The sequence below is a fragment of the Tinamus guttatus genome, unplaced genomic scaffold (genome assembly GCF_059628265.1).
Source record: "Tinamus guttatus ecotype Peru unplaced genomic scaffold, ASM5962826v1 Tinamus_guttatus_pri_ptg000115l, whole genome shotgun sequence".
In the NCBI taxonomy this organism is placed as follows: domain Eukaryota; kingdom Metazoa; phylum Chordata; class Aves; order Tinamiformes; family Tinamidae; genus Tinamus; species Tinamus guttatus.
In genome coordinates, this window is record NW_028288649.1 from 11,432,725 (window position 1) to 11,459,697 (window position 26,973).

Here is a 26,973-nt window from a genome sequence, read left to right on the forward strand (position 1 = left end):
TGCTACTTTAAATCTTCCATTTTTCTCCATCTTATAATGGTTTTCCACTCAGATTATATTGTTTTCTTCCTCAGCTTGAGACATGACAGGATTAGCAGAGCCTATTACAACAATTTCTGTATTTCTCATTAGAGTAACAAAAGAAAAATGTAATTCTTCAGCAGTCATCAGCAAACATGAAAGAAACAACTGGCTGCAATTTTTATGCAGCATGATTAGAGCATAGTTTCACCCCTTTGAAATTCCCAGCTAAATTTAATAATAAAAGCAGAACTAGAATCAGCAAATGTTGCTGAGGAAGAGACTTAAGATAACCTCGACTAGGATTGCAGGAAGCCAAAAGGATTATATATTAAAATAAGAAAATTCAGCTAAAGTAAGCAGCAGTTTTTTCCAAAACACAAGCTCTTATGTTTGCAGGGCTGTTCTGTTGCTCCTCTGGGACGTAAGTGTTCAAGATGCAGCACACGATGGTGTAGAGCCTTTCAGACCAAGCGCTTTGGTTATCCCTTCAGATGAGAAACCTGCTACCTGTTACACGCTAAGGTATATTCCTTGAAAAGCTGAATGGCAGTTTTCTGCATCAGTCACATACCTGTGCGACTAGTCCTTTTCATACCAGCGTCCATATAAAGCAGCTGTCAGTAGGCCAGAGGATGTCCCATTTTTGCTTATGAAATAGTGGTCATTTTTCCAGCCCATGCGGTCAGCAAATTCCAAGGTAACGCCGGAGGTGAGCAGTAAAGGAAAGACATAAGGAGTGCTCATGTTTGCCCAGAGCTGGAAATCTATCGAAGCAGTGGCATCCGTGACCTCCTGGCCGCAGGAGCTGAAGCGCAGACCGCCGCACTTGACGAGCGCGCAGGCCTGCACGTAGTAGGTGCCGTGCACGGTGTGGAGCCCATCAAAGGCGCCCAGGGCGTAAAGCTCGTGGGCTGAAGCAGCTCGCTGGTAACGCAAGTAACAACAGAGCGTGTTGGCACAGACCTTGAGCTCTCCTTTGTCTTCCTGTACAGGAACGAAAGTAAAATTGTCGTACATCATTTCTGCATAAAATGGGGGCAGTGACTCTTCACTTTGTGATACCCTGCAGGGGACTTCTTGTCCCTCCTTGTAGCAAACTTGATCATCCATCGAGGCGCTTGTAAACATTGAGTATGAGTGATATAAATTCTCTCCAAGTATTTTGTTACTCTCCAAACTGGTTTTGTGATCTGGGGTAATGACAGGGATTTCTGCTACTATGAGTTTGCCACCAGAGCTTTGCATGTTGTGGTAGATGAAGGATTTGACTGGAGTATAGATGCCACTGCCCGTCATGCCCAAGGCCGGGTGATGGATGTTAGCTGCTAAAACATTGATGTTGAAAGCGGTTGCGAAAGCTTGCTGGAATTCTACAGCAGACAGCAGCGGCAGCTGGTTCATCCAGGCAGTGGGATAGACAACTTGTTTCACGTTGTATTGCCTGACAAGGTTCACCGCAGGCTCAAAGAAAAGAATATCAAAGCAAGTGAAGATGCCAAACTTGCCAGCAAAAGGGGTATCGAAGAGCACGTAATCAGCCTCTGGAGGGGAATCAAAAGCATCTTCAAAATACAAGTTGTGCTTGCGATACGTAGCTACCAGCGCTCCGTCAGCGTCGAACACCACGTTGGTGTTGAACTGGTACCTCCCGTCCGAGGGGCAGTGGGGATCCACATGCTCACAGGCCTGCTTGGTTCCCAAGTTTGCTACTAGGAATATTTTGTTTTTCAAGGCCATGCAGCTTAGCCGCTGAAGGACCTGCAAAGACAGTTTGGGAGAATGTAAACACTTCAGAAACTGGAGAGGTAAGTAATACTTAAGCAACTAGGACATATTTAATACTTTTCACATCATTTTCAACTGAAAATTGAACTCATTTCATCTCATTTGTAAAGCTTAAATATACTGATAATTTTGTGGTGAAGGCTATTAGAACGGGTAGCTTTCTAAACCGAAATGTGCAGTTCAGATACCAAATTCAAACCAGAACTGAGTTTTGCTTCCAGTGAAAGATAAATAAATAAATAAATGTATCTCATATTTTAAGGGTTTGAATTTTCAGAAACTTCTGATTGGTACAAGAGCTGAAAAACACGGTAGGTGAGCTGAAACCTTCGACAAGATGGCATAACTTGTCTGTGTGTGCAGATTTGGAAAGGCAAATCTCAAGCAGTGATCATTTGTACCTATTTCTCTAAATTAAAAAATATTTGCCAGTTAATAATTACAACTGTAGAAGCAGAGCTATAAACAAATGGGTGTTGCTTAGTTATAGAAAAGAAATACTAAAAGTTAAACTATGGTGCTGTTAGGATGTTTTTTCCAAGCTGTAGAAATCTGTACATTATGGTTCATTTTCTTTGGGGATAAGTGTGCCCAGTACAATGCAGCTTGATGCAGATAGCTGGAGCTAACTCTGAACAAACAAGTACAAATAACTTATTAGCACTTAAGATGTGGCTAAGGTTCATTCCCCAAGTTAAATAATGCTGCTGAGCAGCTAAGTCTGTTGCTCAGGATGAACCCCATATCCTGGCTTTGGAGACCCAAACCTCTCTGGACTTCTTTACTCTGTACTGCTGCATCCAGACCTATCAGCTGCCTTAAATCAGACTGAAGGGAGGTTTCTGAATAGCTTTTAGGTTATGATGAGGTACCATTGCAGCTTAAAGTTGTATTTTGTATAAAAGTTGAATCTTATATTTTTGCAGTTCTACTGAAATGAGAAATTTGGCATTGGGGATAGTGCTGAAAGATCCAAGTAGCATAACGGAGTGGAATTAAACGTATTACTGTTTTGTCATCTTTAAAGAAAGTGGATAAAGGCAAATTACAATAGCATGTGAAAATTTTATATATATATATATATAAAAACTTTCCATGCATGTGTTCCATGTCTTGAATCACACTTGTTCAGGCTAAGTAGAGCAAAACCCAAAGAACCCCTGTACTGCAAATTTCAAACAGCACTCAAATGTCAAGCTAAATTCTTGATTTCTTGTGCCCAATCACTGGTAATAAAGATTCAGAGGTCTAAGTAGGTCAGCAGTTAAACTCTGATTCACATTTGCATGCAAATTCTGCCTTCTTAATAAGCAATTATGCATGTGTGCATTGTCATTATATTGACTACTGCAGCCCTAATAGGAATGTAGCTTGTGTTACTAAGCACAGTTATTTTCACTTCAAATTCAGCAGAATAGGAGAAAACACTGGTTTTGTAACTTGCAGACCACCTTCTGTAAATTGCCATTTTAGTCCAGGATGCTGTGGCCTTATAGCAGGGCTCCTGATCTAGTCTTGTTACTCTGTGTGTGTGATTTTACATGCAACCATGGAATTGGAATGCTCTTCTACCAGCAAAAGAAGTCATTAAAACTGAGTACCAGGAATGAACCAAAAAAGAAGATATATTTTGAACATTGTTTTATATAAAATAGCATATTCTTTTTGATTCATCCTAAACTACTAACAATGTATCTCACTAAACAGGTTATTACGGGCTGGGGGGAGTTTAAGAAGCCCAGAGAGCTCATGAAGTTAAATAAGCTCATGTTCTTTCAGGTATGTACGGAAAATCCTCCCCTGTTTACCTCTGTGTCATTGAACAAGCGCGGCGCTCTGCATGGATTCCACTCCACAGAGTGCGCAGGCAGAAAAAGATCTAAATAAGGGTAAATAGATCTTCTGGTGAAGTTGAAGCCATGGATTCCATCTTCAGGAAAAACAATGATCTGGGCCCCCTGTATGTAAAACAAAGGCATGTTTTATGGGGACAGCAAAATCCTCTGAATGCTAGCAATGACAGAAAAGAAAAGGGAACCTCCTTCAGTAAATTTCTGGGATAACCCAAAACTCTATCATAACCCTATCCCAATCAAGGATATCCCAAGTATGTTTTGACCTGAATGTTGTTTGGATGTAGCTCTTCCTCCTTTAACAGCACAGTAGGTATAGCCATCTGCATCAGAAGAAGCTTATTTAACCTGACATACTTTAGCATAAAAAAAACCTGATTGTATTCTAAGAGCGTGCAAGTAAGTGCAGCCTTCATCCACATTCTTACCAGAAATACTCTCCATCATCCTGTGTCATAAGAATGCCACCATTCAGGTTAAAGTGTAATTATTCAAGTTAAAGAATAGCCACGATAAAATTTATTTTAGCTCTCCAGAACTATCCCATTTACAGATGAACTGTGTCAAAGGTGCAGCAGCACTTATTTTAATGACCAGTCTCTGGTCAGAAATGGTTTCCTCACTTGAAATACATACGGTTGGAGTACTGTTATATTCACTGGAAGTAATGTTTTCAGAAACAGCTTAAGGGTGGGAGCAAGTTGCATTTGAGCAGTGTAGCCCTGCTAGGTTCTACTGAGAGTTCAAGGATATCTCTTACTAAAAATATGGTGAATTCCTCTTAAATGAGGCATAGCATCAGCCATGCAGACAGCAGTAGGATTCAAAAGAGCATCTGTGGTTTGGGGGCTTGGGGTCATTCAACACCTTGAATGCAGTGTTATATAAAAATGGTTGTTATGTATCCAGTTTATGAGGCCCAGTCATCCAAACTCAGAAAAATATCCACATTTTCAAGTTACATTAAAATGATAAGGTTATCATTTCTGATAACATTCCGACATGTTATCATGTCTGATAATTCTGGCCTATTTTCTCTGACTAGCACCCTTAGCTTTTTCCTGGGGAGAGAAGGGAAGGAAGCTATGCATGTGAGCAACCAGAAATAACAGTCTGTCTGCTTGAAAAATATTTAAACAGAGGACCATGCCATGGAGAAAGGAATGGAAAACTTTACTTCCACAAAGCTGTTAATAGTGGAACATTGGTTTCCAAAGAGCTTAACTGCTTTAGGTTTTAGAAACAGTCGGTCACATATTTCCACTGAGAGCACTGGAATAAAATCAGACAAAGAGACAGCTGTCTGTATGGCAACTTCTTCAATAAAAGCTTTCTATTTAAGAAAGCAAAAAGGAACTAGATATTCAGACCAAAATAGAAACTCCATTTTCCCATACAAAATAACTTTAAACTTGCTATTCCAAGCTTCACATAACTCCAATTGGGCCAGTTGCTAATTGGCCTGATTTTAGTCAAAGCTTTGGGCAGGTCAGAATGACTAAAAAAACAGCCCCTATGTATATATGTATATAAATATGGTTTTAGTTGCCTGGGAACACCAATGGGGAAGATGATCCTCCAACAGCACTTGTTCCATGGATACCTAGGGCACTACTACTACCCAGCTGCACCGTACCTGTCCTGCAGCCGCCACTACTTGCTCCTCATAGATGTCCAGGTTTCTGGCCATTAGCGCCAGCGCAGCCCGTCGGTCAACGAGAGCGGCGGGGTTAGGGCTCAGCACGGACTCGTGCTCGTACACGGCCGCAATGTAGCGGCCCTCCCGCCCCGCTCCTCCGGAGGCAACGCCAAGGCCCACAAAGCAGAGCGCCAGCTTCCAGCACGGCTCCATCGCACCGCAAACCTGAAGCACAAGTCAATAAATACCATGGACATAGTTTGAACAAACCATGCCTTCCATTTAAGATTATATATGGACAGTAGCAAATTCTCAGCAATGTTTGAACTGTGTTGTTTTTAAATTTCTGAGCAGACATATGCATTGTTTTTAAAACTTACCTCTGTCTTGGTGCTTTCAATAGCTGTCCTGTTTAAAAAACAAACATTTGTGTGTGTGTATATATATATATGTGGGTTTGTATGTATATACACACACACATACACATATATATACATGCTATACATATATTTATATATATAAAAGTTGCACTGATCTGTTTTCCCTTTACAATTAGCCTTATTCATTTATAGATATATTGCACCATATATCTAAACATCTTTGGGAAAAGCAGCTCCAAGCCTTGCAGTTTCTCCCCATTTGGAGGCAGAGGGGCATATTTATAAAGCAGCGCTTCTTTGAATTACTGGGACACTATATTATCAAATAGCAATGTATCTTATTTTAATGATATTGAAAAAGAAAATTGCTAGAAGGGTTATATTGGATACTCCTTCTACATTTATCTATTTTTTTTCCACCATGGAAATGCCTCTCCTGATGGATTATGGATTCATTCTATTCCAGCTCTATGTATGTAATAAGTACCAACTAGTTTGTTTCATACTATGAGGTTTTTTCAACTTCATATAACTGTTGGCTGCGATTCAGATCCACATTCCTCCTACACAGTGCAAATAGGTTTTTAAGGAGAAAAAAAAAACCTTCCATAGTAGTAGTAGTAAAGCATTTATCCATGCAAAATGCAAAAACTTTAATCATGAGCTTTTCTTAGGTTTTCCTTCTTCTCCTGTCTGGTTTTCCCCACATTACCCCAGCAGTAGCCATGAAAAGCAGTTCAACAGAACACACGAACTGTATTTTTTCAGTGGGTATATGTCTTTATGCTCCCACTTTTGAGGCTGTACAACAGAAATAAACAAAGAGTAACTGAGTCCGGAATAGTCTCTGTAAGTCTTCAAAGAGTCTCCAAAATAGGGTCCCCCTACAGACTTTTTTGACTTCTCAAGCTGGGAGAACACTTTTACAGAACAAGGACTGTGTGCCATGCTCTAACCCAAGAGAAGAAAAAATGTGTCAAAACAGACTCAGTGACTTTCAATGCTTTTGTGACCCACAACTCCCTAAAGTTTCCAAAATAAAAATACAGACCTAGAAGGTACAGACATGAAAACCTTTCTATGCCTTTCTATTAGGAATGCCGAGGGAGAAAAAGATCAGTACCAAACTAATCTTATTTTTAACTTTTTTCATGCTATATATATGAATGTAGCTTTTTACCTCTAAGAGAATGTCTTTGGCAATTTAACATGAAAAGTCATTTCTTAAATTCCATCATGAAAAGCAGCTAATAATCCTATCCTTACTTTTGTCTAAGTGCCAACGGCTTTAGTACCAACAATGAAAAAAAAAATGATGCATGAGAAAATCCATTTAAAAAGCTTTTGGAAAGTAATATCCTAGTTTAAGCCACTTGTTTGCTTCTTGAGCTCTAAATGTTATTTGCATCATTGGTTTGATAGCAACACAGTCCTGGGTTGAACAGAAAGACAAGGATTTTAGTGTCTATATTATTCACTAGAGCAGAAAAAAAAAGTTTACTCAACAAAAAAGTAGTGTATGTACTAATATATCACACTTACAAGGGTCCAAGTGTAACTTAAATGCTGCTCAGCTCTAGTATATATTCATTTGTATCAAACTTTAATATGTCCAAGTTACCTAAAGCACTATCGAAAACAGAATAAAGCACTGTCATCTGTAAACTGTTGTGTTGAACGTATTCAGTTTATATAAATATTTTCGAGACGTGATGCACAGTAAGCTGCCTTTGCTATTCTGCATGCTGAGAGAAATAAGAATTACACGGGGTGATCTGACAATGCATATCAAGAACAGAAGATCCTGTTTTGCCCTATGCTGCTCTCTAGCTTTACAAATGAAATCCAATCAGAATTCTGCAATGCAAAAGTCTAAGTGTACAAAGCAGTATCAGAAAGGAGAAAAGAGGTGGGAAGCCTCTTACAGTTAGGAAAGCTACTGAAAATGAACAGGTTATGTTGTATTTTACTGACAAAAGTATTTTTATAATATATGTATATAATGAATATATAATGCAGCAGTCTGTCTACATAGATCTAAAATATAGTGGTTTTTTTTTTCTACTGATCCTCCTGTCAACTCCTTTTTTAACGCTGTGCTATATCTTGCTACAATATTTACTGCATAAGTTTTTATGGAGATTTTTAACAGCACAGTCCTAGCTCAGTGTAAACTGGTCTTCTGCATTTCCATTTCTGAAAAATGTTTACTCTGCATGTAACGCATTATGTAACCTTCTCTAGTTTCCTGGCTTTTATCCAGAAAAGCTGTTCAAATACAGAGAGCTTCAGAAAAGGTTCTTCAGGTTTCACAAGCTTCCGGTGCTTCGCTGTACAAGCACAACTGGTACCCCTGCAGCCCAGCTGTGCTCAACCTCAACACTGAGTTTCACTCCAGAGACACGCATATTCTCCGGTTTATGCAGGGCCCAAGGCTGCTCGTATTTAGCGGTTCAGCTCGAGCAGCTGCAGATGGTGGCACAAGGGACAACACAGCGGGGAAGCAACCTCTGCCACCCACCCTTTCCCACTAGAGGCGTGACCTCGCAGCGCCGAGGAGAGGGAGAAGGGATCCTCCGCTTGGGATCTGCAGAAGAGACATGGCTCCAGTATCTATTGCCATCTCCCCGCCCGCAGCTGCAGGCGTCAGGTACGCTCGTCTAATAGCCGGGCCAGGCGCGCGCTGCCGCCGCGACGGTTGGCGCCGTTGTTAACGCCGCCGCCGCGACGGTTGGTGCCGTTGCCGCCGCCCAACGGGCGCCGCTGCGAACGGCCGCCGGCCCCGAGCCCGACGCTCCCGCAGCGCCCCCTGCCGGCGGCTCCGGGAGGTGGGGGCCCTCCCCATCCTCTGATTGGTTGGTCTCTAGCCAATGGAAGGCCGCCCGCCTTCCCCGCCGTGGCCCTTGCCCACTAGGCCAGAGGCGGGACGCCCCCGCCGTTAGGCCCGCCCCCTGCGCCGCCTCATTGGCCAGGCGGGCTGCCCGTCAGCCGCGCGCGACCTTCCCCTCCGAGCGGCGGGGGCGGCCGCGGGCTCTGGCGGAGCCGGTTGTTCGCTCCGCGCTCGGCGTGCGCGGGGCTGCGCGCAGCGGCCATGGCCTCGGCGGGCGGCGAGGCCGTCAGCGGGGCCCAGCTCGTGGCCGAGGCCCTCAAGGCTCAAGTAAGAGCGCGGGGGGAGGCCGCGGGTATTTTCCCCTACGGGGAACGCCATTCCTAGCGCAGGGCCGCGGGTTCTGCTCCCGCCGTGACCCGGCCCGTGGGGAGGCCGCACTCACCCGCCGCGCCGCCGCTCCGCGCCCTCCGCGGGAGTCCCGTGGGAAAGGGGGAGGTGGCGCTGCGCAGTCCAATGAGTCGCCAGTGGCGCCGCCGAGCGGCCGTTAGCGCTTCGGGAGCGCCCGTTGGCCTCCTCGGCTGGCGCTCGTCCTGCGGGCCCCGAGCGCGTTGCTGATACCCCGGCGGGCCGATCGGCTGCTGGCGGTTAACGCCAGCGCCTTTGCCCTCCTGGGGCGGGCTTGGCGCGCACGGGTGCCGCTTCCAGCCGAGCTCCCACCGAAGTTGTACGTGGTCTGCAAAATCGGGCAGCGCCGACCCGGCTGTTAAACCTTCCCACGCAATAAATAAATAAATAAATAAATAAACCTAAAAAACAGTGACACAAAAATAGCTTAACACTTACCAACGTATATCTGGGCAAGGTATCATACCTTGGGTTTGTTTCTTAGGACATTTTATTTTGCGTGGTGAAACTGTAAGAACCATGATACACTAATAATAGTCTCCAGAAGTAGCCAGCCTGAGATCTCAGTTTTGCTGATGTGCTGTGAAAGCAGAAGGTGAAGTAGCAGAGACCTGGCGAGAAAGGGGTGGCCCATCAAAAGGGGGCTCAACATGAGCGTGAGGAGCTGGGCTGGGTGCTGTGAGAGCTCTGGACTTGGGGGCTGCAAGTCTCAAGTCACACAGCCTCCCACAGCAGCCTGACAAGGTAGGGCTGATTTGGGTAAAATTCTTGCAGGGCAAGTTGTGCTTTCGCTCTGCTCTCACGCTGATTTTCTGTGTAAAGGTAACTGAACAAAGTTTGAGGCTTTGCTGTAATGTGAGTGTATAGGTTGTTAAAACTTTTAGATTGCTTTTGTAGTTGGCATCACCATGTTCCATGTTTCTTTATTAAAGCTGTGTTTTCGACATTATTGTAATTTATTTTGACAATTTTCTTTTCAGAATATTGAGTACATGTTTGGCATTGTTGGCATTCCTATCACTGAAATCGCAATTGCAGCCCAGGCAGTTGGAATAAAATATATAGGAATGAGAAATGAACAAGCTGTAAGTATATGTCTATTTTCTCTGTCATCCTTTCCTTTTGCTGTTTTAGAATAGAAAAAAAGTTCAATTTACATTTTCTTACTAGAAAGAATGTAGTCTTTGCCAGTAATTTTCGGTTATTATTTTAAAGAAGCTGTAGAGAAGCACTTGAGGTAATTCCAGAATAAAAGAGAATGGCAGTGGGTATTTTTCCATTTTTACATGCCTTTGTTTCTCTTTTCCCTTAAGGGAGAAGATGGGAGGAAGATAGGGAGAAAAAGAATGTGAACAAAACGTTCCACTATGGGGGAAGAAATCAGTTCTGTCTTTTCAGAGTAACATATTGGCTCATGTTAAGTCACTTTTTATGGAGGCTTATGCAGGATTTCTCCTATCTGTAGCTATCTATCCCAAGTATCTCTCAAACTTTTTTTCTGCTGTCATTTCTTTTTTATTTCCCCCAAATAGGCAATGTTGTTATTCTGTTTCTAATTAGTAGTATTTAAATCCACTTTTAGGCCTTTCTTGCATACAAAGCTGGTTCTTTCCTTTTTGCTGAGATATATGTTTAACTCAGAAGATGCTCAGAGGTTATTGCTGAGTGATCTTAAAAGTGCTGTCTGCCCTGTCCTTGGGGTTTCCCAGGAGGAAGGATTTCCTGTTCATAAATTGGTCCTGGATGATTTCAATAATTACATTTTCTTTCTTCATAACAGAGATTTTAAAATCTCAACAAATAACTGTGATTGACTACTAGAAGGATATCCAGGGTATTTTCAGATTCTGGAGTTAGTTGCACTGAACTTGAGACACCATCATTTGTCAAATACAAGAATTTATTAAAGACAAGAGATTGTAACAAAGCTAGAAATATAATAGAACTGAAAATACATATAGATTCAATTCAGAAAAATCTCTTTTTACTTCTCATAAATTTCTGATATGAAGATGAAAAATGTCACTGATACTGAAGAATTAGATAACAATTTGATGACATTTCTGTGTGAACATTTACAAATGTTTTTACTCTATGACCGTTGATATAATATTTGTAGGTGTTCAGGACCAAGTTACAACAACGATAGTGCAGAAACACACTGTTCATAAGCTATGTCAATACATCTTACGTAAAATCACCTAATAGTATGTGCTCGCTAGAATTACTCCTCACTTATTGCGCTTTTCCTCCCTTTTTGAGAGGCAGAGGTGTCTGTTTTTGTTATTTTTAAATCATAAATACACTTGTTCTAATACCTTGGAGCCTGAATTGTGGAGAAGAACTTTAGGATTTTTTCCTATTACCCTTTCAAAACCCACATTACAATGGGGAGGGGAAAGTGTGCTTCTACTTCAATACAAGCTCTGATGACCAGGGGAAAATCTGTGCCTGCTTGTTTTCTGTATTGTTGTTGAAAATTGTATATAATGTATCATGAAATGGATTATATAATGATAATTTTATAATTAATTTAATATTATTTTCCGTAGGCATGTTATGCAGCCTCTGCTGTTGGATATTTGACTGGCAGGTATGTTTCAGGAAACCAGGAACATTATTCTGTTTTGGTGCTGCTTTTTGTGTGTGTGCATGTGCATATGTAGGGCAATTAAAATGAAATATTATTTTAAAACTAATTGTTACCACAGTTAATCAGTATTTCTGTTTTATGAGTCAAGACATAAGGGGGAACTCAAGCTCAGTATTTAAATACATAAAATAATGTCAGTCTTATTTTCTTTTTCCTTTTTAATTTCTGAATAGTATTTTAAGGCCACTGCTACGAAGAGCAGAAATGAAGCTAACATAGTTTGTAGCAACTGGGTGGACCTGCTTAATCTCATCATCTAGGGTTATTCAGCAAGTTCTCATTAACACAGAGACTGAGAACATGTCTTCAGTCTCACCTCTTCCTGTGGCGTAGCACTAGGGGGGCGTATCATTTATGGATGCACTTGGGTATTTCATGAATCCTTTTTTAAAGCAAACATTTGGTGTCTGCCTATTCACAAATGCAGACCAGATGATCCAAATGATCCTTCCTTATTCTGTCTTCTAGTATTGCAACTGAGTAATACAATTTTCTGTTTTTTTCTTCCTCTGAACAATCCTCTGTAACTGATTTTTTTCTGATATGCTATGTAAAGATTCTGTAAGCCTACTGAGAAGTGTTCAGTAAAGATAATTTTCATCTCATCATCTGGGATAAGAAGTGCCTCTGCCCGTGAATTAAATTATAACAAAGAAAATTTGGATCGAATCAGATGTATTTCCTTGTGAGCTTTTCTCATTTATCCTCATGGATAAATAGTGCAAAAGTAAAATTTAAAAAAAAAATCAAAATGAAAATTTAAGTAGCCCACCAAATTCCTTGTAAACATTGGATAATGGAGTGATAAAAGAAAGAAGGGACTGTATGATCACAAGGCTGAACAGGATGAGCCTGCATGTATTGTAAAATCATATAGAGGTCTCCAATTACTCACTTACTTTTTCAGTAGGATTAATATAGCTAAATATCCTTTATGATTACTTTGTCTTTTAGTCCTTCATACATATCCCTTTTAATTGATGCACTTTGATAGGACAAGTAAAAATTTCATATTTGATACTTTCATATTTACTATACATCTTGTTAAGATGTATTATTATCACTTTGTTGGTGAACTATTTGGTGTTCCATGTGCTCACTTTCCTTGTTTTCTGTTTTCTTTGTTTCTTTCTGTTTTTTGCCTCTAGACCAGGAGTATGTCTTGTAGTGTCCGGTCCAGGTTTTTTACATGCCCTTGGTGGGATGGCAAATGCAAACCTGAACTGCTGGTAATCTAACTACGTTCTCTCTTTAAAAGTCTAATAATTGTCTGCTGTTATTTGATGCAGATATTGGCCTCTACAGTATTTAGAATGGGATATTTTTTTCTCTAGTAAGTAATGAGAAAGTAATGAGTGTACCCTAAAAGTAATTTAACTTAATCTTTTATATTCTTATGGATAGAATTCTCTTTCTCTTGCCACATTATGCATATATTTTACAATATATGCAGTCAGGCAATATCAGAATACAGGTTGCGTGCATACATTTAAAATGAACACATTACTCAGCCTCTAATATTTCATTGATTTTAGAAGTGTTTTGGTAGTTAATCTAAATTTAAAAATCTACTGTGCCTTTCAATTACTCCTTTTCATGTGAACAAATTGACAACTGCATTGTTAAGATCTGCTCTTATTCCCCACACAGGCATTTTGAGGAGTAATTAGGCATTGAGATGAATGGTGACACAGAGTGATAGCGTTTACTCCCCCAAGGCTTCAGAGCCACATAGCAACTTCAGCTGGCCTGCCATTAAAAGCTGTTTGTGTGAAGTATTTGAGGTGGGAGGTCTGGTAATATCAAGCGCACATGACTTGGAGTGTTAGCGATAGCTGATAGGACTTCCATTATTGAACCCTCGTCAAAGAGATGAAGTTTCTGACTTTTGGGGAAGACTTTTGGTGTTCAGACTTTTTTTAAAAAATAAGTTGCTGGCTGAAGTCTTGCTTTTTCTGCATGACTTTAGATAAAATAGATTATGCAGAAACTTTGCTTTTGAACAGTTATGTATTTGGCTATGAGCAGTAAGCATTCATAGCACTTGTTTTTTGATTTTCAGGGGACATTTCCCTTTCACCATAAACAGCTTTTTATCTAAGATAATCTTTGTTTACCCGACTTTATCTCATGTAAACTTGTACTCTTGGCAAAAGGTGAAGGAATCACTGACCTCATTTGGCAGAATATTTGACAATATGAGACGGACTAAAGTTCTAATCTCAGTGTGTCAAAGGATTAAAATTGAGTTTTCCATTTTGTGGGGGAAAAGTAGCCTGGTTAGGAAGCTTGGATTTATATCCAGATATTCCCAAGGATTATGGTTTTAGTTCACTCTGTGTTCACTCTGTGTTTCAGCATAACATACTGTATAGAGAAATATAGTCAAAGAAAAAGCGGTATGTAAGGAGAAATTGCTTTAAGAGAAAGAGCTTGGATAGCTACTGAATTTACTGTGTATAAATAAGCCGACTTTCTCTTACTGATGGGACATTTAGTATTTCATGGCATTTGAATTCAACCTGCAAAATGAGAGACTGGTTTTCATTCACTGTAGGAGGATAATTTAATGTGTTTTGTGTAACTCATAATAAAAGCGTATGCTGAAGGAATATATAGCCTGTATTGTAAACCAACACTGTTTATACATAGATATAAATCAATTTATGAATAGGATGCTTTATAAGCATGTTAAGTTGTTGCTCATCAATTTGGTCTTGTTGTTTTCTGCAAAAATTGAATGCAGGAGGGACTGCTGTCAAAAGCTCATCTAATTTGCGCCGAGTTCCAAATTGTGTATAAAGAGAGCCTAGTCTTTCTGTAAAGATTGGTTTCTTACTGTTTCCTAGTTCTAATACTGTGTACTTTGTGTTGCCTCTTATAAGCAAGTATCTTAGTCCTTATTAGATCACTGGAATACTGGCAGCTCTTGTCCTTTCTCTCACACCACACTTTTTTTTTCTGCTTTTCTAGGCCTTTGCTTGTTATTGGAGGCTCTTCTGACAGGAATCAGGAAACCATGGGAGCTTTCCAAGAATTCCCACAGGTACACAGACATACCTTTCTTCAGAAAGGTTTCAGGTAAATAATCGGTGGTGTGTTGATTAGTAGGAACAGTTTCCACACTAGCTCTTTACAATGCTGTTGATTGACTCCCTCTACTGGTTTAATATTGAACCTATGTAACACACCTGATGTATTTGAAATGTGTCTGTGCACAGTCATGCTAGAATTCATACTTTGTTCTACATTCTCAGCTGATATAAATTGATGTTACCTGTCTGTTTTGAAGTAGAAAAGAAGGCAAAATAAACTTCTCAAGAAAATAAGCACTATATTTTGTTTTTTAATAAAAACACTTAATTCATTCCATTGAGTACGTCTTTGACAGTTTCTACCAGCTGAGGAACTGCAGTTTTGTTTACTTTTTGAATGGCAGTCTCTCATTTTATTCATGCTGAAGTGAGAAATGAGGAAAAAAAAATTAATAAATCAATGTAGTGGCTGTATGCATTTTATTCATTTTAGGTTGAAGCTGGTAGGCTGTACAACAAATTAACTGTCCGTCCAAGCAGCCTAGAAGTTATTCCTGCTGTTATTGAAAAGGTATGAAAAATAATAAGAAAACACCAAGTAGCAGTCTGCGTGTGTGTGTGTGAGGGGGTGTTCCAAATAGCTGTTACTGTAACTAGTTTGATCCTGCAAACTAGTTAACTAGTCAGTAGGTTATAGCTGATTGAGCAAATCTCTCTAGCAGTAAGCAAGGTTTTTCCTGCAAGTTGTGTTATGGAAGGTCAGAAGCAGATTCTGAATTTACGGTCTAATACTGTGCATCCACGGGAATGCTTCAACAGGCATAGAGGGGAAATGTAAATGGCTATCAAAGCTTAAATATATTGGTATAAATCAATCTATGAGAGCTTTCCTGGTGATGGATTAGCAAGATAAAGCAGTGTATTCATTTCCCAACTACTGAAGGATTTTCTTTGTTGTCTTTTAAGTATAAACATTTTCTTTAAATCTTTCCAAATGATGTTTAAAACTGTGATCATTTATTTTCTAGGCCGTAAGGACCAGCATATATGGTCGCCCAGGTTCCTGCTACATTGACATACCTGGGGATTTTGTAAATCTTCAGGTGGATAAGAGCTCTGTCAAGTGCGTGCAGGTTATATCCATTATTTTTCAATTTGTTCAATAAAAGAAACTTTAGTTTTAAGTTCTAAATTTTCTTTCACTGTAAAGCAAGAACAAGAGATTAAATTATCTGTCATAAGACTGAAGTGATGGTACTTGAAATCCAGCCTCTAGATAAAACTTTCCATCATGTAATGTAGGTTATATTTTGTAATGAAATGTGCAAAAACAAAACACTGTGATGCTAATACAATGATTCCACTCTAATTTCTGAGATAGACCTAATATTAGATTGGCACACAAGATAACGTCAAGGTCTATTTTACAAAATATCCCTTGTTGGACACAATCCTGTGCCACATGCTCTAGGTGACCCTGAGTGTGCAGGGGGGTTGAACTAGATGATCTCTAGAGGTCCCTTCCAACCTGAACGATTCTATGATTCTGATAAATGCTGTAACACTGTGTGCAACAACTGTGTGGCTTTATTCTAACAGACAGAATTTAGCTTTTGATGGTTCTTGCTTTGCATTGCACCTTTCTAAAAAAGCCCCTTTTGTTTTCCTCGAGTTGCAGGTACGTCGAATGCTGCCTGCCTCCTCCCCTCAGCATGGCCGAGCAATCCACCATCTCTGAAGCAGTGTCTGTCGTTGTTCAGGCTGAGCAGCCTCTCTTAATCGTTGGCAAAGGTAGCTTGCCTTGATGCAGCTTGGAACTGTACAGAGGTGGGACAAGGACAATGGCCAAAGTGGTTCCTTTCCCCATAAACCTTAGTTGTTTCCTTTTCACCTTCTATGTAAAAGCTTATTTGAAGCTTGGTGTTAAGTCTTCTGCTTGCAGAAAAGCAACATTTTTGCAAGACGATCAGAATAGTCTATCTAAACTACGAGAAAAATTCATTAATCGAATGTGTTAATAGAAAAAATTAGATAGCGTTTGTCTCGTGTGGAGCTGGTTCGCACAGATCACTTCCAAAATTCCAAACAAATTATTTCAAAATACGGAAGGGATATTCTCTCTCTTATATCTGTCTAATGCTGTCTGGCATTTATAGCAAGAATCTAATCAAATGTCACTTTGCCATATGGATTTGCTAAAAGTGCCAGACTACTAATGGGGGAGGACGTGAAACCACACAGCATCAGTTGATGCTGTTACAAACTTGAGATTGCATTCTGTCAGTGGAGGTGTCCCTAAAGCTGGAAGTTTCTCTGTGTGGTCCTCTTTATTTATTTATTTATTTTTCTTTCTTGAAGAATGGCAGTTACTACACCTTTTCTGTTGCAATTAGGTTCATTACTAACCGAATTACAATAAACAATTTCAGTCGGGCCATTCTCCTGAAGACCTGTCTGACTGTGAATAAGTGGAAGGAAAAATTATCTTCACCAGCTTCTATCTGAAACATTTTTTCTTCAACAAAAACTCATAATTAGACCAGTCTGGGTAGGTGGAGCATGTGACGTGATGTCATACGCAGGGGAAGCAAGAAAGCACACGATGCCTTCTACTAGAGAAGTCTCTACTCCAGAACACAGAATTTCACTGAAAAAAATCTGTCAGTTAAGATCAACAAAACTGTATTTTTCCCTACCCTGCCTCTTAGAAATGGCTAGATATTTTCAGCTGAAGTTTTGAAATGCCTTCCATCAAAAATTTGGGAGATTTGAACTCAAATATTTAATGTTTGGTTATATTTTGAGTTCTCCAGAATGAAGGATGGCAGGCAGTCTTCATAACAGGAAGTAGTTCTCTCTCTGCCAGTAATGTAATCACTAATTGAAATTTTAGGTGAGTGCAGTACATTTCTGGGATCACGTTTTTCTCTTATTCTAGGCCTTAGTCCAGTAATGCTTTTAGCCACACTTGTATATGAGTGCTTTAAAGTCACTGAGACCGTCCACATACTGAAGTTAGTCAAATATTTAAGTGCCTGTTGAAAAATGAACTACAGAAAGATCACAGCTTGAGTTAGTATTAAGTAGTCGCTTTTTTTCCACTCAGGTGCTGCTTATTCACGTGCTGAGAACAACGTCAGAAAGCTGGTGGACCTCTGCGGGCTGCCTTTCTTGCCTACACCCATGGGAAAAGGAGTGGTACCTGATAACCATCCCAACTGTGTGGCTGCAGCAAGATCCACGTAAATGCGAAGCGAGGCTTCTAATCTCCTACCATCTGGGAAATAACCAGGGATTGTGGTGTTTTCCAAATACTAGGGAAGATAAAACACATACATCAAAGTCTTTTCAGCTACATTTTTCCCCTTATTTTAGAGCCCTGAAGATGTTGTGTAGAAAGATGCAACAACTATAGGTAGATTGCTTCTGATATTGCTTAGAATACGGGTCAGGAAGATGTTTGTCTGAGCGCCAATTTCTATAACTAAGACACCTGTGGCAAGTAGATGGACCAACAATGTTATTTTGTGTTTCATAACATAAAATGAAACTGGTAAGCAGTTTACATTAAATATTTAACTTAATGCATTAGACAAGACACATTTATAAGAGCCTTTTTCTGACTGTGGGAAAATTGATATGAATGAACCTTAAGGGCTGCCATGGGTATGAGTAGGCATGGAGTCACTGGTGGACGTTTGTATCCTTTGAGGTTAAAACATTTGATCACAGTTGAGTATCATAGCTTTACCTTGGTTAAGCATGGTGTTTAGAAGAAATGAAGAATGAAAGAATATACCAAATATTGTGGACTCAGCTGAAAGGCAAATTAACAAGAGCTAAACTGAGAGGTCCAAGGCAATCTTTAATTTTGGCACTCTCTATTTCCTATTGACGTCATTACCTTTATAGCATCTGGTTATTCTTCTAGTGTAATGAGTCCTGTCCAAAACTCAGTGCATTGGTAAAAGAGTAATACATTCTTAATTTCCAGAATTCAAGAATGGCCTTGATGAATGACTGATGCAAAAGAATTTGGGTTCTTAAAGCTAGCTAGGCAAACAGCTCAGAGGATGGAAGAATTACTTGCATGTTTTTCGTGGGTTTGCTGTGACAATTAGGATTACTTCTACTTTTGAAAACTTTTAAATTTAACAGTATTTTCTCCTCATCTGATTCTCTCATTTCCTTTTATTAGGGCATTACAGCATGCTGATGTAATCATATTACTTGGTGCCAGGCTGAACTGGATTTTGCACTTTGGCCTTCCACCAAGGTTTCGACAAGATGTAAAGGTTATTCAGGCAAGTAGGAAAACCACTGCCCAGTGAAGGAAATGCTCTGTTATAGCATCACCTAGAGTAGTTATTGTTAAATATTTTAGTAATCGACTTCAGAGGAAGTTGTACTTGCATTTGGACAGTGCAATACCATGCATATAGGTACAGTAGTTCTGAGGAAATTATTTTGAGTTTTTTTCTTGTGTTTTACTTTGCATTTTCTGAAAATATTTACAGAATTGTTCTAGCTCTCAAGGACGTAGTGCTGCTGTAATGAGGAGGACAGACATTCTGTGTAGTTAACTGAAACAACGTTAGATTTGTGATATATGGAGTTCTGTTGATCAAATTTTCCTGCAGTTGCAAGAGCCTGTTTTTCTGCTCACCCAGCTGGACTTCTTGAAATAAAACAACCTTCTGATCCCGTGTCAGTCATTCAGAAAACCCAGTCTCTTAGAAATATTAATGGGAAGAGAAGAAGAAAGTCTATTTAACTAATTAGTGTATTTGGCAATCTGCCAGCTCTTAGAAGGACAAATTGTTAAATTGATTGTCCTTAAAATTTTGCCTTCAGAGCTTATGATCCAGGAGCAGCAGTTGATTCACTGTGCTAACTGGCCTGCTTTTGGTGAACTTAGTCACAGCTTCCAAGTTTCCACATATATTCCAGAAGAATAATATAGTTTTTCAACTAGAATTCCACTTGTTTAATACTAATTATCTATCATAGGTTACTATTAAAATACTAATTCAGTTCATAGTCTGTGAAACATGATGATAAATTAGTATGTCACCTAACCTTAGGGGTCTCAAGTTATTGATAAGGAAAATTGGAAAGTTCCCTCAGTGTTCACCATTTGCTTTCCGTTTTTCTCTTATAAGCCAAGTTTTTACCATCAAGTAGCATTCACAAACTGTTCTTGATGAGAAAATTACTATCGTGCAAAGACTCTCAGATAATAGGGTTCTAGTTCTTGTACAAATGCCGCTAAAACTCGCTGCTTTCTTGTTCCTGTTCTACTAAAGCTCTACACAGTGTGTAACAGCATGAAGGAAGCAGACAGTAGGTTATAAGGATATTTATTAACTTTAATATTAAAGATATGTATCTTTATTTTAAATAAAAAGCTTTTTAGCTTAAAAAGCTTTTCTTGATGGTACTTCAGTTAGAAACAGTTATCTTTACGGCTTTACAAAGCATAAAGGCATTGTTAGAAAATGTTTGTCTTTGTAACTACTTGAACTGAAATCTCTTAATAACTTTGAATTGTGCCTTTTTCTTTTTTAATATAGATTGATATTTGTGCAGAAGAGCTGGGGAATAATGTGAGGCCAGCTGCAAGTTTATTAGGTGACATAAACACCGTGACTAAACAGGTAATGTCAGGTGTCCTCTTGTTTGACTTTGGTTTCTTTGACTTACATAAAGGAAGTCACCAACTTAAATCTTAAAGGGAAGCCGTTTCTCAGGCAACATAATCATGCTGTGCATCCAGTCTAGTCCCAGAGTTAATGTTAAAGGTCCTATTCTCTGTTATTGTGATTGCGCTGGGATCTTTCTTGATAACGTTATTCTTGATGCTCTTGATATTTTTGGATATGTTGAAAGAAACATACAATATTTTAATGTTTTCTAGCTTTTAGAAGAATTCAGCAAAAGACGATGGAAGTATCCATCCAGTTCACAGTGGTGGAAGAAGCTAAGAGAGAAAATAATGAGCAATGAAGAAAAATCAAAGGTAGTATTGTACTAAAGAAACAAGAGGAGGTTTCTTTCTTTAACAGTACTAATGTTTAGTTAGCTTTAGGTCTGATCTGTGTCCAGACTCCTCAATTAAGACCTTCATCTCACCCAGACTTTGAAATTCTCTACCGTTCTGGTGTAGAAAACTATAAATTGTGTCTGTATTTTGTGTTTTGTTAAAATGCGTACAGTGTGGAGTTCACTGGGCTGTGGAATTGGGTTCATAGAACTAGTAGCAGACCACATCTAGAGCTGCTGTGTTGTGAGCATGGCTTGTATGCAGTGGGTAGGTGGTCTGGGTGGAAGCTAGCTTGCATGAAGATGTTTTCTTCTGTAGTTGTGCAGATTTCAGTGCAACAGTTTAGCAAAGCTGGTGAAATATAATCTGTATTAAAAGCAAGTAGCTGTTAAGGCTAAAATCCAACGCATAGGTAGTATATACTTGATTTTTATAAACAAGTTAACTCATATTCTGCAAGTTCAGGTGCCTATTTGCAAGACTAGGATCTAAAATAGGTATTTCTAAGGAGACAACCTTTTCTGAATTACCTCCCAACATCTAAGTGACGACTCACAATTATTAACAGTCAAATCAGTGTGTATAGATTCATGTCCATCTCGGATTAACTGAGTTAATAGTAAATTCCTGTTGATAATGAGGAAGCTGAGGGAGCTGAATGCTGATGTGAGCAAGCCTCTGATAAATACCTTGTGTCATCAAAATACATAGGTGCAGTAAGAGTGACTTTGTTGGCTTCAAGCATCAAAGTAGTGCATGGGAGGCAGATATTTTTCAGTCTTAGAACATTTTTATTTCCACAGTATTATCGTACTTCTCGATTCTATACCTTATTATGTGCTTAGGAGTTATTAATATCCCTTACTCTTAAGGGGCTGGAACTACAAAAATCCCTGCCTATGAACTATTACACGGTCTTCCGTCACATCAGAGATCTGATACCCAGGGACTGCATTTTGGTAAGCGAGGGAGCAAACACCATGGACATTGGCCGCACTGCGCTCCCAAACTACCAACCTCGTCAAAGGTGAGGGATTCTCTCTCGTGTGCTCACCCAGTGGGCTAGATTTATATAGAGAATGTTTTCACATAGCCAAGAAGTAGCATGGTCTAGGTGATTTGTAGTTCTTTTTGAAGGATTTTAAATATTTGTTCAATATGTTCTTGGGCTTTAGTAGAGGGAAGGCTTAAGTCAGGGGACCCTCTCTACAAGTGTCCTGTCCAGTATTATATTGAATTCCCTAATGTGGTTGTTTTTATCTGTGCTCAAAATGAATGGTAAATGCATCTTAAAAAAAAATAGTTTGGAGTCCTATTGTGAGGTGAAATCTTTTCTTTGATATGTTGCACGCGTATAGGGAGAACTCGAGATGAATCAACGATATTGAAAACTAGATTTTGTTTTGAGACTTTCATGTAAACTTGCCTGGAATGTAGGAGCCCGAATTTGGAAATGCTGGTGTGTGTCTCAAAGCTAGGCCACACAGAATGATTAAGAGTAGGAGTTAAGTGCTGTTTCTTGAGTGGGAGCAAAAAGTGAGTTCTTTCTGCTGAGGTTTCTGTGAAACCTCTGGTCTGATTATAAATCTTACAGTCTTAAATCTTAAAGTAACACTGTCAAAAATAAACTTTTTTGTGTGAAGAAAGAGTAAAACATACTTTCACTGAAGTTTAGGGAAGAGTTTGCTCATCTCTTAAATAAGGACAAAGTGATATTAATGGTTGTCTTTTCAGATAATCTTGTGTATATGTGAAAGCGAATTTGAAAAGTTAACCCTAGAATAATCTGGTTCTTTATGTACTTTTGTATCCATTATGTGCTTCTGACTGAAAAGATCTAACTTAATTACATCTTGCAATTTGATTTTCAAAAGTTGAACAGAAGACTAGAGTTTGAATAGCATAATTTAGCTGATGGCTTTCAGACTTCTAGTTAAATTTTCAGAGAATTAAATACAGAAAGATTTCATGTAGTCTGCCTATCTCTACAGTAATTGAATGTGGTTGAAATACTGCTACTATGCAAGCTAAAAGCACACAAAAATGCTTCTTTCTTTGTTGTAGTACTAGTAGTGTGTAAGAATTCCTGCTAATAGCTACTTTATTTTAATTAGAGTTCAAGTATGTGCATCTCTGTTAAAACATTTGCAATATTAATCTAATGTTTGACTGAAAAAGCAGCCTTTACAGGTAAGCAGTAAAAACTATAATAATATGAATACTTGGTACCTCTCTATACCAGTTTTCTATGAAACAGTATTTGTATATGATAAATTCTTAAAGATAAGTAATCGTGGATTAATGGAACTGTATAAATTTCTGTGCTTAAAGGGATAGAGATATTGTGTTTTTTTTCTCCTCCAGACTTGATGCAGGTACATTTGGCACGATGGGAGTCGGGCTGGGTTTTGCTATAGCTGCTGCAATGGTGGCTAAAGACAGAACACCTGAAAAACGAGTGATCTGCATAGAAGGAGACAGTGCTTTCGGATTTTCTGGCATGGAATTGGAAACTATTTGCAGGTAGCTGCTTTTTTCCAAGAAAACCCTCTTCGTGTATTGCCATAATAAAATTAACTAGAAGGCTAAGGAGACATGGTATTCCTGAACTCATGGAAAACAAGCCAGAGCATCCACGTAGTCATTTTGCACATAGTCATAGTCATTTACATGTAGCTGGGTTGATATTCAAGGCTTGTTTCCTCCAAGCTCCAGGACAGTCCGACCCAAAGAGCAGGAAATTGAGCAAAGGGGACTGGAGCTTCTCTCGTATGAGAAAAAGCTGGGAGGGTTGGGACTGTCCAGCCTGCGGAGCAGAAAGCTCAGGAGCCCAGTGACAGGACAGAGACAGTGGTCACAGACTGAAACCTAGCAAGGTTCCACCTCAGTCTAAGGAAAACCTTGGGGGTAACTGTGAGCACCAGAAAAAGTTACCCGGAGATGTTGTGGAGTCTCCTTCCTCGAAGACGATCCAAAGGTTCCTTCCCATTTCGGCCATCCTGTGATTTTTCTCTACCTACTGTTGTGACATAATGTATTGTCAGTGGCAAATAGATCATATTTCATGCAGAATTGGCTTTATTGTATTTTTAATGAGAAGTAACACTTGAACACTTGCAGGCAGGTGCAAGTGTTTTAATAATCTTCCTTTTTTTTTTTTTTTTAAGATACAATTTACCAATCCTGATTATTGTAGTGAATAATAATGGGATTTACACTGGTTTGGATACAGATGCCTGGAAGGAGATGTTAAAGTCTGGAGATCCTGCTACATGGTGAGTGTCTTCAAAGTGTGTCCTGTTAATTAAGGAAGAGGTAACCAAATCGATCATTCCATGTACTGTTAATGTTTCCTGATCCAGATGAAAATTTGTCACAAAGTGAATTTAATTCTACAATAAGTTAATCTAAATACATAGTATAAATCCAAAGCAACTGCACTATTTACAGGTTACTGTTTATACAACAGTGTAGCATAGAGATGATTCCATGAGTCGTTTCAGATTCCTGAAGCACAGCGGGCCCCATAGTTCAGAGTACACAGTGAGCAAAGCTCCAGAATGATGATAACCTCAAAAACTACCTGACATTTTGAGCTCATGTCGTGGTTTTATGATGGGCTTCTGCTTCATCCCTGTATGAAGAGAGCTCAGTTAAAGGCCTGCTCAGGAGGGTCTCCAGAACATGAACGTCAGTAATGCTGTAATTCAGTAACCTAGTGTAAGCTGTGTAGGAAACAAAGTTTCGCCAGCCCAGAAGACTCCATCAGGCCAGCACTAGAATCATCTCCTGCCTTAAAATCAGTGCTGAAATAATTGGAATTGGTGATCCTGGCAGTTCTTCAATGCCATTAATCAGAGCTCTCCATTTTGTCACAGTGCACCTCCTGTTTCTCTCCTGCCAAACGCGCACTATGAGCGAATTATGTCTGCCTTTGGAGGGAAGGGGTACTTTGTGACAAGGCCAGAGGAGCTGCAGGACGCGCTGAAGGCAAGCGTGGCCGACGGGCACACGCCTGCCCTCATAAACGTCCTGATTGACCCGCGCTCCGACAGGAAGAAGCAGGTGTGTGGCTGCCGCCCTTTCTTCTTCCACAAGCTTCCCATAGGCAAGCCTGACAAATCCTCACGGAGCATCCCTGAAACTGCTGAGAAGTCAGAGGTGCTTGTAAGGCAGAAAATTCCCTGCAGATAGAGGGAGATAGGGGAGCTGGGGCACTCGCACTACCCCACATGCTTTTTTTTGGGTTGTTTATGTTTTGATTGATCCTTACTAATGCATGGCTCTTTAATTGCTGTTATCAGAGCTGACAGTTGTTCTTTTCAAACAGACAGTCGACAGACCAAATAAGACAAAGAACATTTTTATGAGCAGTCTTCCATTTCCTGCAGATTCCATCTGGTAGTTAGTGCATATTTGTACCCCATTTTCCTATTCTCTGTTCTGATTTTCTTTGTTTGCCCGTTGTGTTTTGTTTTGTTTTTTGCTTCTAGGAATTTCCCTGGCTGACTCGTTCCAACATGTAATGGAAGATGGAGAGTGGTGCTGCAAAGCGATGCATTAAGCAAAACTAAACTGGCTCCCAGGAGTGGAACGGGCACAGCCGAATTTCCTATAAACAGTGGAACAAATGAGGGTTTTATAACTTAATCTCAGCATTTAAAGATTATTCTAATATCAGTAATTGTAAAATGAACAAGACGCGTTTGAATGTATACCAGACTTCCTAGCAGAGTGCACAGAAAAACGGATTCTTGAGCCATTAGAAGTAAGATCTGTAGGAGAGGTAAGAAGTACAAAAAGCTACAACCCATATAGTGGATTCAGTTCGCAAAGGGGTGCAAGCCTGTGGAGCAGGCAGGGCTTTTATGGTCTGGGGGAGTCCTCTGCAATAAATTCAGAGTGAAAATACGCACTGGATTTCTCACAGATTTTACTGGTTTTAATCTTTTTAACTATCAGCGAATTATTTTTATGCTGCAGTGATTAGGCACAATACACTATAATGATACAAAATGTCCATAAAAGATGATGTTGGTACTGACCAAAGGGGAGATCGTTTACTTTGGTTAAGCAAATGCAAAAATTCTTGTTTTATGCTTGAAAAATCAATAAAAAGTAATTTTCATCCTGTGTCTCCTTTAATTTGGATTTGTTATTTATTATATTTGGGTTGTGTTTAGCATTTTGTCAGCTGCTACCAATCCCTTGATACTATGTTTGACATCACGAAGATAGATTTAAGGGGGCTGCTGGCTGACAAAAACAGTCTGAAAACAAAACAGTTCTAACAGAGGTTAGAGGAATCAGAAACAAGAATATATTTATGCTATTTAAGGGGCTTGACTCCTCCCTGAGTAATAAGGAGAGAAGCCCGCAGCCCCCCCATCCTTACTGATGCTCTGGGATCACATCAGGTGTTTTCATTGAGGCAACCTGAGTTCTACCTGTTACTTAAAACAGTACTGGAATGAACAAAAATCAGCTCTTCTGAAGCAGAGTTTGGCTGTTTCTTTTGATGATGTGATGGAAACCAGATGGTCAAGGTCTAAAGAGATGCTCAGTAAAGCAGACCCTTCCAGCTATTTATGGCAAACACTAATATAAATGAAAATGCTTTCAGTGTCTGTTCTTTCCAGGAATCTCTAGGCTGCCCGAAATAGTGCAGAAAGAAGATGTAAGAGAGACTAATAGAATGGCAGTGAATGCTTGTTTGAGTCTATACTCTAAGAAATACCTGTTTATCATCAGTCTTTCCTTCATGAGAGGTAGAGAAGAGAGAATAAAATAAATGCACCACTAAAAATGTTGTGTATAGGGGTTTAATCCAACATTTCTTGACTTTTTCATTTGTATCAACTAGGTTGTCTGAGCAACCCAGGTAGGAGATAGTTGTGTAGTCTGCTTGGGTGAATTCAGTCTACCCTGGGTGCAGTGAAGAGCAGCCTCTGAAGGAAGAATTCAGGTTGCTGGATGTTGAAGAGATGTGTAATAGCCCAGCTAGGGTTGTATAAATTTCTACAGACACAGGAAATTCAGCGACTTTCATGTGTTAGGAATTGTTCTAACTTCTCGTGCAGTTAGTGGGAGTTTTGCCTATAGCTCACAGCGGTGATGCTCCCAACTGCAGAAGATGGGGGAAGACCCCGTAAGCTTTTTTTATAGCCCAAATTTACACAGCATCCAACGTGTCCGTGGCCCTTGGACTCCTGACGAACTCTCGATGTTAGAGCTCTGGGGCACCTGGATAAATTCTCTCTCTGATTAAATTGGAGATATTAAAAGGAAAAAAAGTGACACTTCTGCATTTGAAGAACTTATCGTCT

The 26,973-nt window shown here is 39.7% G+C and overlaps 2 protein-coding genes across 2 annotated transcripts; one reads left to right on the plus strand and one right to left on the minus strand.

The window, feature by feature from the left end:
* Positions 1–490: 490 nt before the first annotated feature.
* Positions 491–5,514, minus strand: BTD (biotinidase). The gene is made up of 3 exons (XM_010215293.2): positions 5,299–5,514; positions 3,618–3,767; positions 491–1,782 (listed from the first exon to the last, which is right to left on the minus strand). Exons 1-3 carry the CDS (start codon positions 5,512–5,514, stop codon positions 604–606), a joined length of 1,545 nt encoding a protein of 514 aa, XP_010213595.2. The 3' UTR covers positions 491–603.
* Positions 5,515–8,717: 3,203 nt separating this feature from the next.
* Positions 8,718–25,547, plus strand: HACL1 (2-hydroxyacyl-CoA lyase 1). Its single transcript, XM_088521194.1, has 17 exons — positions 8,718–8,838; positions 9,897–10,001; positions 11,469–11,509; positions 12,718–12,798; positions 14,543–14,615; positions 15,098–15,175; positions 15,633–15,727; positions 16,283–16,395; positions 17,711–17,846; positions 18,803–18,908; positions 20,178–20,261; positions 20,522–20,623; positions 21,520–21,674; positions 23,012–23,170; positions 23,815–23,922; positions 24,526–24,712; positions 25,141–25,547. The coding sequence occupies exons 1-17, from the start codon at positions 8,773–8,775 to the stop codon at positions 25,171–25,173; spliced, it is 1,722 nt and encodes a 573-aa protein (XP_088377320.1). The 5' UTR covers positions 8,718–8,772; the 3' UTR covers positions 25,174–25,547.
* Positions 25,548–26,973: the final 1,426 nt, after the last annotated feature.